The sequence below is a fragment of the Dama dama genome, chromosome 18 (assembly GCF_033118175.1).
Source record: "Dama dama isolate Ldn47 chromosome 18, ASM3311817v1, whole genome shotgun sequence".
Lineage (NCBI taxonomy): Eukaryota > Metazoa > Chordata > Mammalia > Artiodactyla > Cervidae > Dama > Dama dama.
This window is the reverse complement of record NC_083698.1, coordinates 25,808,405-25,823,031: the sequence shown is the minus strand read 5'-3', so window position 1 is coordinate 25,823,031 and position 14,627 is coordinate 25,808,405. Positions and strand designations below refer to the sequence as shown.

The 14,627-nt window shown below is 38.1% G+C and overlaps 1 protein-coding gene across 6 annotated transcripts in view; it reads right to left on the bottom strand.

The window, feature by feature from the left end:
- The window catches only part of HDAC9 (histone deacetylase 9), an 896,685-nt gene that overhangs the window by 256,321 nt on the left and 625,737 nt on the right, over nucleotides 1-14,627 (bottom strand). For 5 of the 6 annotated variants that reach the window (XM_061165031.1, XM_061165032.1, XM_061165033.1 and 2 more), the window contains exon 15: nucleotides 1,383-1,503. The exons of the other annotated variant lie outside the window; for it this stretch is intronic. In XM_061165031.1, the coding sequence (XP_061021014.1) occupies nucleotides 1,383-1,503 (121 nt within the window). The remainder of the gene's footprint in view (nucleotides 1-1,382; nucleotides 1,504-14,627) is intronic. 6 annotated transcript variants of the gene reach the window in all.

The following is a 14,627-nucleotide window of genomic DNA, read 5'->3' as shown; positions in this document are numbered from 1 at the left end:
AATTATTAACTCATGCTAAAATAAGGAAATTTATTGCACAATATCCACAGCAAAAATTACTTTATGTAAAAATCTCCATGTGCAGAGACTGACTCCAGCAACAGAAAAAAGAAAACACACAGAGTGTAAATATCTAGATGGACTCATTTGCTTTATGTTAATATATAACTTTAATTCTACTATACAAATTGTCTTTCAACAAATTTTCATAATGTTTTCTAAAAACTGAGTAATCTTCCTGTGTTCTCTTATCTGTCAATTTCTCCCCATGCTGCATGCACATAAATGCGCACACACACACACACAACTATATATGCTTACTTCATAAATTTAGGGATGCCTGCCACTTGTTTTAAAAGGGTAGATTTTTAGTGTTAAAATTAGTGACTGTTAATTTCCCCTCATAATTGCTTTCTAAGATGCCTGTCTACGACATGTCATCTACTTGCTTTCAAATTGTTTAGGACCAGTTAACATAAAATCATCTTGAAGTAATACTGAATTGGGTGAGAGAGTCCAATAATTTGGAACTGACATAACAGGCTTACTGGAAAGAAAGGGACTTTCAAGAAAAAGTCCTAAAATGCATTTTTAGTTAAAACATAATCTTTTGGGCATACATCACCATGTCATGCATTGTTATTCTATTATAAAAGATTATTAACAAACTTAATTAACAGAATTGTTTCAGCTAAAATGTTTCTGTCATGAACTTTTTTCAATACTGTTGATTCTATCACTCATACAAAGTTTACATAAAGCAGTGAAACATAAATTTGATTTCAAAATCTGATAACAAAGTTTAGAAAAATCACACTTTAAAGATTAGGTTTATTAGTTTTCTACTTCTGCCAACTACTATTTGATTCCCTAACTAAAACATGTACTACATAGACTATATTAAGATTTAAAATGCAATCTTACTATAAAATACAGGGTTCTAGGTATAGTAATAAGGAGTTTTTCACTTAAAATAAGTTATATTGTGCCCTCTGTGTGTTAAGGTCATAGAAGAAAAGAACTGAAAGACACAAAATGAATTTGAAAGGTGAAGATAAATTCACATAAAAATGTGAAAAAAAAATTTTAGATTAAAAATGTAAACAAACTTCACAATGCATTTACTCCCATCAACTACCACATGGTGACACAAATGCTATTCAAATAAAAGTCACCATCATAAAACCTGCACCGTCATTTTTTCTAAAGCAGGATTTCCTTACTCTACATTGGCTAGATCGTAGACCACCCGTTCCACAGAGCACGGCTGTTGGAAGAGCTCTTTATCACACTGCTTGCCAAGTATTTTGAACTGACAGCAGCACTGACTAATGATGGTGCTGGAATGTGCTGTTCCCAGTAGAATGGAGGCCCACACAGACCTAGGAGTGTTCTGGGGTCCAGCTTCTGTCCGTCCAGGGGGTTGGTGCCATACAACAGTGAGTGATGTTCGGAATGAACAAGCTGTATTTCCTCCAGGCTGGCTTTTCGACCTTGAATTCGCTGAAAGAAAACAGCAGAAGTCTACCGTACTTCACTGACAACATTTAGGAGAAAATACGACCCCAAGTCACATTTAAGATGATTAATAATGGGCTGAGTTTCATCATGGAGCAATGCGGCATTGATTTGCGTAACAAAGGACCATAATAAGCCATGAAAAATGAGTGTATACAAAGTTCAGATCCAATGGATTGCTTAAGCCTAAATGGGCAACTGACATAAAACATATTCTTCTTTGGCATAAAAAGATATCTATAAAAAGTTAGTAATTAATAAAAATTTGGTAATAATTAATAGTTAACTCCTTTGTAAAAGTATGTAGTTAAAAACAGGAACTACTGCTTAGCTGAGAAGTAAACTCATTAAACTCTTACTTTACACTCACCTAAAGAAGCTGCTGAAACAGATTCCTTACTGTTTCTTAAAAGGACATAAACATCAATACATTAATATATTTGATTATTCCCCATACGCTGATCATGTGTGTGCACCTCACGGTAGTGTTCATCTAGACTAATGTCATTCAAAATATGTAACATGGGAAATGATAACAGTTCAGGAACAGAATGGTCTGTGATGAGGTCTACATAGACTTGAGAGTAAATACTGAGAAACTTTTATAGCAAACCCTGACAGAGTATTTTAAACGTCTGTTCAATCAGATATAATCGTGTATGTCTTCAATTTTTATTTCATTATTGTAGTATCTCATTTTGAATGTATTTTATAGAAGCATTAGTCTGTGACAGAATGGAAATTGAACAAAAACAATAACTCTTATTTAATCAAAGATAATTTGAGATACTCTATACTCAATCAATATTTCTACATCCATGTTAGGCAGAAACTTGCATCTTAGCTAACAAAGAATGATTCTTCGACACAGACAAAACTGCACGTAAGTTAAGGCTCAGTCAGTGGACAAAGCGTTCTTCCTGGTCACATTTCTCAGTTGACAAATCTTTTAAACCAGTAAACACCGTGCTGGTGTATGAAGTTAATTAGCCTTATTTTTAAAATTGCTATACTTCCTAAAATTACCCAGATAGTGTTAATATTTTATTTAAAATATGTATCACAACAAAAATATGTATCACAACAAGACATTTGTAAGGCAATTTATTAGCAGAGAACTACAGTAAAATTCGAAGAGAGTGTGTTCAAGGAATGCTGTCTTCTCATGTTCCTGACCGTGAATTACCAGTTGACATAAAATCATCAGGTGACAACAACTCCTCTCAGGACCAAGAAAATTCCACACTCAGTCTCCCTAGTTTCAGGTGATGCTGCTGCTGTCTGATTCTCAAAGGGGGCAAAAGGTTCAGGGAAAAGAACCTTGATACACTGATACTTCCTAGAAGTTTATTGGCTAGTGGTGCTTGTCACTGAAAATAAATCACCATTTCACAGTGTGGGAGGAATAGCAGGGGACTTGAGGGGTAACAGGAAGGTAATAGGAATGATGGAAAACAGAAACTTCTTGACACTGTGCCATTATGTGCTGAATAAATAAACAAATGCTTATGGCGTTTTCATTGCCAAAGCACTGAAGTTCCCTATGTTTGACACCCCATTTACATTTCTAGAAAAATAAAAAAATATGCTCTAGAGAAATTATTCCCAGGTAGGTCTAAATGCTGAAATTAAACCAGGCAGGTAATGCTGAAGACTAGGGCAAATTTATGATGGCCATCTGGTCAGCCAATGCTCTCGTCAATAAACAAACATGTTACCGACCTAGATGGCTCGCTGGTAAAATCACATTTGGAAATGTTTCTGGAAGACCAGAACAATCAAAGAAACAGAATGACAAGTAATGAGAAAAGGAAAATTCAAAGTCTCTATTAAAGGGAAACATTTTAAGTGTGAGATCTCAGCTGGTGGAAAATCCCCCAAGATAAGCGGTGGTAACTCCATGGTCTGAGTCATCTAAAATTGGAACGAGCAGCACACTGAAAACCAGACTGTGGCAACCAGTCCCAGTCTGCAGAATAATGAACACCATGAAATGACAGGGCTTCCCGCTCTCATTTCTGTGAGTCTATGAAATCCATAGCCACTGACATCTACATGCTGATACGGCGAGATATCCATATCTTAAACAAAGCCAGCTCTAGCTAACAATCAGACCCACATTTGGACCACTTGTATTCTTGCCTGGAGAATCCCAGGGACGGGGGAGCCTGGTGGGCTGCTGTCTATGGGGTCGCACAGAGTCGGACACGACTGAAGCGACTTAGCAGCAGCAGCAGAAAGCTCCATCCCCTCTCCCATAAAGACATTTTTCAGCTCTACAATGAATTTTTGCCTCTGGTATAATGTTAAATACCATTAGCAATAAGTACAGCTCTATGTTTTCACAAACTAGTCATATATATTCACATACCATACATTCCATGCATCTCCTAACTCCCTTCTCATTCTCCCACAACCCCACTACGCTGAACGCTCAATCACACACTTGAAAAATAATCTGCTAACAAGATTCAATTATTGACAGTAGCTCAAGTGCTGATAAATCTTAAGAGGACACCTGCTGCACCTCAGTCATTCCCTTGTGGAATATCAGTTAACTAATGGTAAGGGCAGAGCATCTGGCCCAGCCTGCTTCAGTCAGTCAGTCAGTTCAGTCGCATCCAACTTTGCGACCCCAAGGACTGCAGCACGCCAGGCTTCCCTGTCCATCACCAACTCCCAGAGCCTACTCAACCTCATGTCCATCGCATTGGTGATGCCATCCAACCATCTCACCCTCTGTCGTCCCCTTCTCCTCCCACTTTCAATTTTTCCCAGCATCAGGATCTTTTCCAATGAGTCAGCTCTTTGCATCAAGTGGCCCAAGTGTTGGAGTTTCAGATTCAGCATCAGTCCTTCCACTGAATATTCAGGACTGATTTCCTTTAGGATGGACTTATTGGATCTCCTGGCAGTCCACTTACTCTAAGAGTATTCCTCCCTGGTTTATACCCTAGTCTCCCCTTCATCACTAAAATGTAACAAAGGGCACAAGTTTTCCCTTTGATTTCTTTCTCCTGCCTCTCTACACTTCTTTTTGACTCCTAGGGAATATTTTACACTGGCTCGTTTTATTACTATAGAATGTGTTTTTTAAAAAATCCTTACACTACATATAAATAGCAATTCTTTTTTGTTGTTGTTGATTGTTCTAGTTTTTTTTTTCCTCCTATGGCATGCGGGATCTTAGTTCCCCAACAGGGATCGAATTCATGCCCCTTTCAGTGGAAGCATGGAATCTTAACCACTGGACCACCAGGGAAGTCCCAAGATATAAGCACTAATTCTTCACAATCCTTTCTGCTTTTATGCCCACTGGAGAATAAGACCCACGAACAAGGTGTACATGTTTTTACAGAAAGAGGGCAGTGGAAACCAATTCAATACGAAAAACGGCTTCTACCTGGAGAAAGGATCTGGAGAAAACGCGTTCTAAGATTTATATCTCTAAGAGGCACTGCTATGGGAGCCCCGTGAATGACTAAGTAAAAATGCTGAAATAGGAACAGCTCTCCTTTTTCCTTAACACTGAGTAAATCCTGGAGTAGTTCGTTTTGCCTCACTATCATCAGAGATCTTAAATTCATCACATTCTACTTTTCCTCTCAAAATGAAGTCTCCAACGGTTTTCATTTTCTGGTATCATCATCAGTAATTTATTAAGTGATGTGTTTATGCTTAAATATAGACTGTCCTGTTTAATCCTTTCCCATATTTTCTATTTCCTGTGTACCCTTTATTCCTTCCGCTCTCTCTCATGATGTGCTCTTGAGCCAAAGGTCAAGAGTATAATGAGTCACAAAATAGGATAAAGTGCTCTGATAACTGTAATGTAGGGCGATACTGATTTCCGTTCTCAGAGATATTTAGCCGGCAGTATGTCTACCTAAAGTCATCTATGCTTTTGATGATGACCTATGAATCATCTTATGATTCTCAAAAGAATTTTTGAGAATTCTGAGTGTATGGACACTCAATGCATATACAGGATGGCATGGGCATCCATCCGGGTATTTCTCACTAGACAGCCTAACGCAGATCTTAAATACCTTGCCAGTATGGGTCTGAGAAAGGAAACTCACAGCTCTTCGTCCTATTTCCTAGTAAAGACACCCTGTGATATAGGATGTAGGACATCATTCCTCTATTTCCATTCTTTGTGACCTGCACTCAAGTAGTTTCTTCCTACAGAGCAGGAAAGGAACTCTGTGCTAATTGTCTACGCTGTGCTAAGCACCTGAGGACTCGGGTCTTCTTCATTGTATCAGAGCCCCAAACAGTGTACATTCAGGTTTGAAGTCTGACTAATGTTGTTCAAGATGACCGTATCAATGAGTCTCACAACACACCATGGCTCTTTCCTAAAGAAGTGCTCTTTCTGAATTAAAGCCTGTTAATGCAACCTGATTACAGAAGGAATGTTCTGAACATGCCCTACAAAGTCATTCTGCAACAGGATAAAACGCAGCCTACCCACACCCACCCACACACAGAGTGCACACACTGTATAGATTTTTTTTTTTTTTTTTTTGCCAAGGAGCAGGGAGAAAAGGAAACAGTTCTATTCCTTCCCCTCTTGTGTTCAAAGCCTGGATTGAGGCCAGTGTCCTAATCAGTTCTCATTGGCCCTGGAGGAATCAGAACCTTTTGTAAAATATAATAAAGGGCATAAAATCATGATAAAATGCATGAAAAAGCAGTGCCTTTGGTTAGGGAACTAGAAATAATTTAGCAGAACAGATGGATTGCATTGGTTTGGTATTACTGAGGACATGAAAGGGCTCATTTTGTGGCAGTTCCAAACTAAGAGAAAATGTCCAACCTAAATTTGACAAGTCAAAGTACCTGCCTCTGCTGGGGGAGACCCCATTTTCTTTAATCATTTTCAAAGCGGTGACATATTAGGCAAGAATTTCCATTGAAATATCTCATTTTCTGAAAATATTTTATCCACTGTCCCTAAATATAGGGATGCATTCTTATTTTTTTCTACAAAGATCTGCAGACTTAAAGAAAAGAATAATAAATGACTTATGAGTGGCAAAGTTACCCTCTGTTACAAAGCCTATACTTCATATTTAATGAATCAGTTCACACCTATTAATTATTGTGGATATGCTTCTCTCTTAAACAAAGCAAAATATCCAGTCTCACTGCTCATGTCCACGCTTAGCAATGGAGTTTTCACATGCTACAACTAGTTGCTTCTTTAAATGTTATATCCCCTCCCCCTACTGCATTCTCTCCTTTCATAGCTCCCTCATCATCTAATAACCTGTTCTCCTCGAGTTTTTCTTATCCAGAAAGAAAAGGAGTAAGGAAAGAAGAGTTAGGGAATTCCCTAGTGGTCCTATGGTTAGGACTCTGCAACTTCCACTACCAAGGGCATGGGTTCAGCCCCAGGCTGGGGAACTAAGATCCCGCAAACCAAGAAGTGAAGGAAGAATTGGGGGCAAGGGGGAGGCAAGGGAAGGAAGGAAGGAAGGAAAGAAGGGAGGAAAAAGAGTAAAAGAAGGAGAAGTAGAAAGGAGGCTACTAATAAGCAAGCAGGAAGCCCAACAGGCTCTTGGTCCTGTCAGTCATAGGAAAACAGTGAATTTCAAGTTAGAAGCCCTAAGCTCTGGGTTGTGTCACGCGTCCGTAACATGCCCACAGTCTGCTATCTGCTACCTTTCTGGGGCTTTGTTTCCTCATTCATAAACATATGGAGATTTAACCGAATTACTTTTAGCCCCAAAACAGTGAGTAAAAATGGTAAGCCCTAAAATGGCTATGTGAATTACCTCATATACAACAAAAATTCAATAAACATCCTTTATTTTGATGTATAGCTTTGCCTCAGGCAAGCAAATATAATAACTGAAGTGATAAATTACCATGGTTGAAGCAAGAGAGGAGACCTCATTATGAAGGTTTTCAAAAAGATGCTACATGTATTCCTTGAAGTCCATTTTTAAAAATGCTTAATTATATTTGAAAAATCAGAGGTTTTTTTAGAACTCATATTCCTATCCCATGATAACCTCAAAATAATGGACATTTTTCCCAATTAAAAATTTCATTTTGTTCATAATGCTTTTGAGTTAATGCCACCTTTGTCTGTCAGGTAAATGTTTACTTTTGTTACTCTCTCACCTTCAAATGTATGACTCTGTTCACTTCTCTGTCTCTACCTCATTTAGCTTATGTTAAATTGATTTCTAATACTGATTGAAGCTTGGAAATCAGCTGTATAAGTTTAAAAGTTATTAATGTCTGGGATCATACCTTCAGAGCTCCTGGTTAACTCTTGTCAGGTTACAACCTAGGCATCTAGGAACTTGGAACCAACCCAGCGGATTTTAATGGGCAACCTAAGTCAAGAATCTCATGTTAGAGAGAGCTGTCCATTCTTCCTGCTTATATGCAAATTCAAGATACTGACCCTATACTAACCAACATTTGGGACTATGGAGTAGTTAAAATTAATGGTTGACAGAGAGAAGGTTGGGAAGTTAAAAAAAAAAAAAGTTTACGTGACCTTCAAAATTGACAAGTGCCATCTACTTCCATGTAGTACTGCTTGATTCACTCTTTACAATCTATTTAAAAATATTTCATGGCATAGAACAATTTCAAATGCACTTTAGAAAACAGCAAGCCCATTCAATAACAAATGTCTGGGTGGTAAAAAGCATATGTACTATGTATTATTTTTTCAGCTTTATGTCCACTCATTTCAAACCAGCTCATTAGAAAATAAGAAAGAATGTTATGCCTCAGTGTAACTGGTTCAATTTTCACAATTTTTATGCAACTGAATCTCCTATGTTGTAATTATTTTTCAAAATTGTTATGAACATTTTATTGATTTAGGTTAAAGCATTGATTTTTTTAAACAATATTCATGTATGAAATAAATCTGTCACCATAAATATTTTGTTACTTTAGCACTACAATTTTTAGATGGTTCAAAACCATGTAACTAACTAGTGAGTTTTTGTTAATAAATTTCAATGCTCCTGTTAAAAAGAAAAAATCCTTATCACTTTCCAAATGGACTCAGAAGGGCAGACTGTCTTACTTCCTTTTATTGGTTGTTTTCCACACTAATTCTTCCCCATTTTTTGCAGAATCAAAATTAAAAATTCCAAATCATCTTAATTCTGATTATGGTTTACACAAGTATTTTTTAATGTTATTTATCTGCCAGGGTCTATACTCTACTGGGTTCTGCAAATATTTCTCAGAGTAATGACACCTTGGTTTACTCACCACATCTAAATCACGTGTACTTCTTTCCATAACCACCATATCCTTTAGAGACTATTCACAAGATTCCCTGTTTGAGTTTCTTATTGCTTTGTGGTTAGATTCTAAGACACAAATACACACAATTTTTTTTTTTTGCAAACTAAACAAAACAGTAAGCTGTTATATGCTGCCATCTAGTTAGATTACTCTATAAAACAAATGTTTAATTGAATTTCCATTAACTTACAGGGTTTAGTGCTTTGTAACCTTGAGGTCAGAAAATCTGCACATTTCAAAATTGTTTCTCAAAAGAGCATTCAATTTCTTTATTGTGATTTACAAAAACTATTTAAAAAATCACTTCTGTGTGCAGGAAAATGTACTGGAGACTATCCCTGAGCTCCTTGGCATATTAAGATTTTACACTAAACCTGCTCTCCACTTTTCTCATTAGAACTGCTGAGAATCCCAGAAGGGGCAACAGTAGCGTGGTTCTGTGTCCCAGAATTGTTTTGTAATTACTTTGTGTTGGCACTTGAATAAAGGAGTTAAACATTTCAGCACAGTATGTTGCTTATGGTTTTTACTTATGAATTAAGCGAAACAAAGGTATTCAATAGGAATCACAAAGAGGCAATGCAAATTCCATATAATGTGCAATCCAACAAAAGCATTATAAAATGTTATTATTCTCAAAACAAATGTGAGAGCAAGCAAATGTCTGTGGGTGGCTTGGTGGGGCTGAGAGTCATAAGCACTTCTGGAAAAACAACTGCAAGTGCATTTCTAACAGATGATGGATCAACCCCTGCAATTTCTGCAGCACAGAAGAGTACATCCTTTTCTTCAGGGGCACACATGCTCCAGAGAGCTGGCTACCTAATCAAAGAGCTTAATCCCGAAGAAGACACCAAATGACCCCTCCAGATCTGTTTCTTATGGTGACAAGAAAGCTGCTGGTTTGGCTTTTCACTTCCAACAGAATCACTAAACTCAGTATGAATGATTCAATAGGGGAAATAAATAAATGGTATTGGCATGAGGAACTACTCACTACCTCAATTTTTAAAAAACAGTGCCACGTCATGCCAAAAGAAGTAAACCCATGTAACCACTGTAATCTAATATAATGAGGACTCATGTTTTCTCTGGCTGCCTATCAGGACTGTAAGCATAATTTACACAATAGCTTACAAACTAAAAGCAATAAGTTTACTAAAATTTTGTCTACCCTCAACCAAAGAAAGTGTTATATTCCAAGTTAACTTCTCAGCCATCTAGTTTCAAGTGTTATTAGAACTGGAAGAGATCCTGGCAAATATCCTGCCTAACACCCTCATCTTACACATGGGAAAACCAAAGATCACTAAGGTTAAATGATTTGACAAAAGTACACAAATAATTAATGGCAGGACTAAGGTCAACTCTAATGCTGAACAACAGTTTTGAAGGAATCCATTCTGATTAATTTTCTACCTTGATAAATGAAACAATACAGAAGTTTGATTTGTGGATCAGACTATCACTTAAAAACAAAGAAGCTCTTTTAACGTTTTCAGATTTCCAACTATTCTATCATGTACACTGTTTAATTGCAAAATTGACTATTTCATTGGCTTGGGAAACTGTGTTTGCCCTGTATGTCAGAGCAACTGAGACTCCCAACCTTCTGTCCCAGTGAAATTATAACCCTAGTTAACAAAGGAACTCAAATACAGTTTGATGGAGGGCAAGCTCATCTTAAGGTCTGATAAACTTGCTCCTTTGTTCTCTAATATATAACATTTCCTCTTCTATTTCTTGCTCAAAGGGCCTCTCTGATGCTGTCAGGATCATAGAGACAGCTGACCACAGCCTTTCTCCTTTCATTCCTTCCCAAAGCTCAATCAATGAGTCTTTAAAATCACTGTAGTATACAACCAGTGACTCGAAACCCCCTGAGACTGTGCAGTGACATATGTATTTATGTGATCATTTGATTAATGTCTGATGATCTCACCAGACTGTAACTGCCTTGAAGACATGGGTGCTATCTACTCAGTATTCTATCTCCAGCTCGAAACACAGGAGCTTGGGAAATGAAAATTCTTGATAAAGACTGCTGAAGGGATAGAGCACTGTTCTTAAAGTGTGGTACCCAGATCAGCAATATCAGGATTGCACAGACACACTGAAGAAATACAAATTCTGGACTGCCCACTCCAGTAGCACCTCACTCCTGCTGAATCTGAAACTCTGGGGCTGGAGCCCAACAATCCATATCTCAGCATTCTCTCAGGTGATTCTGACATAAGCTAACATTTAAGCATCCCTAAAAATCAACCAACAAATGCCACTTACCTAGCCACAGGATTCTCCTCATGCTCAGCTTTATGTCCCCAGAGCTCTGTCAATTTCACCCAGTAACTATGGGTGGCTACACAAACCTGGCAGGAAAATAATGCTGAAAGAAGGCAAACTGCTATCTGGATACTGAGAAACAATATACTGACCCAGCTAGTGTGTTATATTTCTATTATACTATATCCCTTTCTATAAAATCTAAGAAACTTTCTCTCTTTTGAGACAACTAAGTTCTTGATTCTCACAACTAAGAGATGAATCTGTCCACACTGCTAAGGAGAGAGCAATGGCCGACATACCAGGGCCAGTTCTTAAACCCCTGGCATCCCGGACACAATAGTTTTCACTCTCAGGAATGCACGGTTCAGACATAACCAAGGAACAGATCTGGATTTTAAATTCCTCTTAGTCCTACCTAGACAACTTAGAAAGGCCTGATTCTCCTTAAGTCCTTGGGCTATATGGTAAAAATTCATTAACACTCAAGCTAGAACGTAACTTCTTTTGGAGTTAATAAGTCTAATTAAAAGACACTTCTAATTGTTGGAACTTCCCTGGTAGCTTAGTGGCTAAGACTCCACACACTCAATGCAAGGGTCCTGGGTTTAATCCCTAGTCAGGGAACTAGGTTCCACATGCCACAACTAAAGATCCTGCATGCTGCAATTAAGAGCCAGTGCAGACAAATAAATAAACATATGTTAAAAATATAGAAAGGCATCGTCATTGGGCTTGATCGCTTTAGCAGCCTTATAAACACTAACTAGGAAGCTTGTTAATATAGGAAACTTCCTGCCTCTTCAACCAGATAATGTACCCACAACAGATCCAACCAGGCTTCCGGGGTGGCACAAGTGGTAAAAGAACTCACCTACCAATGCAGGAGACATAAGAGACATGGGTCCGATCCCTGAATCAGGAAGATCCTCTGGAGGAGGAAATGGCAACCCACTTCAGTATTCCTGCCTGGAGAATCCCAGGGACAGAGGAACCTGGCGGGCTACCGTCCATGCAAAGAGTCGGACATGACTAAAGCAACTTAGCATGCACACATGGATCCAACCACTTGCCAACTACAGTGTGATTTTCTCCTAGTTTTTCAGAAACCAAGTGTAATAAATTTTGCTGAATCGCTAAAAGGTTTGTTGTATGTCTGTTTGGGGTTCCCTCCCCCCGCCCCCACAGCATTGACATTTTCAAAATAATTTTGAGGGAAAGGCTAGCCTCTTTGCAAGAGAGTGAGTAATATATTTTAAAAATGTGTATATTAGAATTAACTTGTCAAATAAAAATCTTTAAAAGAAAATCCACAACAAATATGCATCAATTATTTCAGCTACATTTACTGGGGAGAGTACTGGCTAAGGAAATAGATTCTACTATTTCCAAGTGAGTTAAAATAGCCCAGAACAACCTCTGTATGTCCCCTTTTTCCTCTCCCCCCTACTTCTGATAGAAACAATAAGGAAGAGAAAATAAGTCATGTTTCTTTCAGTTGTATGTGTTATCCCTTTTGTTTCTGATATAAATGAAAGTCTCTAGAGAAAGGCTACATTTTTTTACTTAATAATTTTTAAAATTCCACTTTGAATATTTCTCAAGTTATTCACACAAGCCAAAGGAATATTAAATTCCTAGGTGTCTTAAAATTAGTGATGGGTTTTTAATGGCTTTAGAAATTCCACTGCACATTTTGGATTGGGTCAGTTCAAGTCATAGATATTTTCATAACACAGGAGCAAATAAATACATATAGGCAACAACTGCATCACTTCGGAAAGCAAACACCTGACAAACTGCTCTTCAACAATGTTAGGAAAAGGGGCTTCTGTTTGCATTATTGATGTTTTGGATCAGACTTTTGTGCTTGGTCTTCATTAAAAGCCAGTCTGCTGATCTGGGCTTTCAAGTACATTATTTGTTAATTGCATGATTGTTTGCTAGTATGCTGCGTGCCCACATGATTGGTGTATCTGACTCTTTGGGACACCATGGACTGTAGCCTGCCAGTCTCCTCTGTCCACAGGACTTCCTATGCAAGAATACTGGAGTGGGTTGCCATTTCCTCTTCCAGGGGTTCTTCTCGACCCAGGAAGGGATTGAACTCAGGGACTGAACCTGCGTCCTGCATTGGCAGGCAGATTCTTTACCACTGAGACCCCGGGGAAGTCGTTGATTATTTGCTAGAGAGACACTTATTTAGCTGCCTGAACTGGAATAGACCCATTCATTTTTGTCAACCCTACAGTCTTTCTGGGCTTCCCTTATGGCTCAGACAGTAAAGAATCTGCCTGCAATGCAGGAGACCTGGGTTTGATCCCTGGGTTGGGAAGATCCCTTGGAGAAGGGAAAGGCTACCCACTCCAGTATTCTGGCCTGGAGAATTCCATGGACTGTACGGTCCATGGGGTCACAAAGAGTCAGAGTCCTTCTCATATTTCATCTTGGGTCTGACACACATCAGTTAGTGCTGCTGTGTAAGCTGAACTTCATGGTTTCAAATAATACAAGACCAAAAGAACGTGATGTACCAGGAACTGGGGAAAAAACAAAAAGACTGATCAGAAACAGATAACAAACTTCTAAAATTTTAAGACCAATATGAACCATATTACATCCCATTTACTTCTGTACTTCGCTGCTTTTATAAACAGTGTTCCTTCAGGTAAAGGACTGAAGGAACACCACCACCTAACAGCACACTGAAGCTGTGATCAGACACTGCTCATCTGGAGTGGCTGAGGCCAGGCTCAGGATGTAACAAAGACTGGGAAGTGAAAAAATGGAAACAGCAATACCTCAGCTTGCAAGAGCACAGAGAGACTGCCAAGCTAGAAAACATCTGTAGTAGATGCAAAGGTGAGACAGGAACGCTCTCATGAATAAATACCCATGAAGGCCAACCTACTACAAAGTCTCCTTGATGGCTTACTTCACTGGCTTCATATGGGATTGTGCAGACTCTAATAGAGTGATCTGGCTTCCAACCTGCATTATCAAAAACATTGATATAACTCTAAAACTTACCAAAGAACATGAAACCTTCTGCCACATAATATGGGTGCTACTGACAAAATATGAATAATAGACTTTCACTCGAGAAAGAACCATAGAAATAAGTCTAGCTGAAATTCTTTCACTTCTGAGTTTCTAGGTAAAGGATACACTTATTCAAAAGCAGAACTCTAAATATGAAGGGCATTTGATAATTCTATTACCAACAAATAATAAAACTTGTGAAACTAAATCTGTATATACTACTCTGGCATATTCATTCACAATATCGAGACTGCTTAATGACCCATCAACATCATCTGTGTTTTGATGTAAAGAAAATGACCATTTAATTCCCCTGTAAGACAAGATATATAGTTCATCTCCAAAAGAGAAAAATCAATAAAGAAAAGAATTTATCCTTATAAGTGAACACACTGAATGAATGAATGACTTTGCATCTTCCAAAGTCAGTTATTTCTGCCACTTGGAAGAGAAAAAAAGATCAGACAGAACTAATGCTCGTTATCAAATAGAGT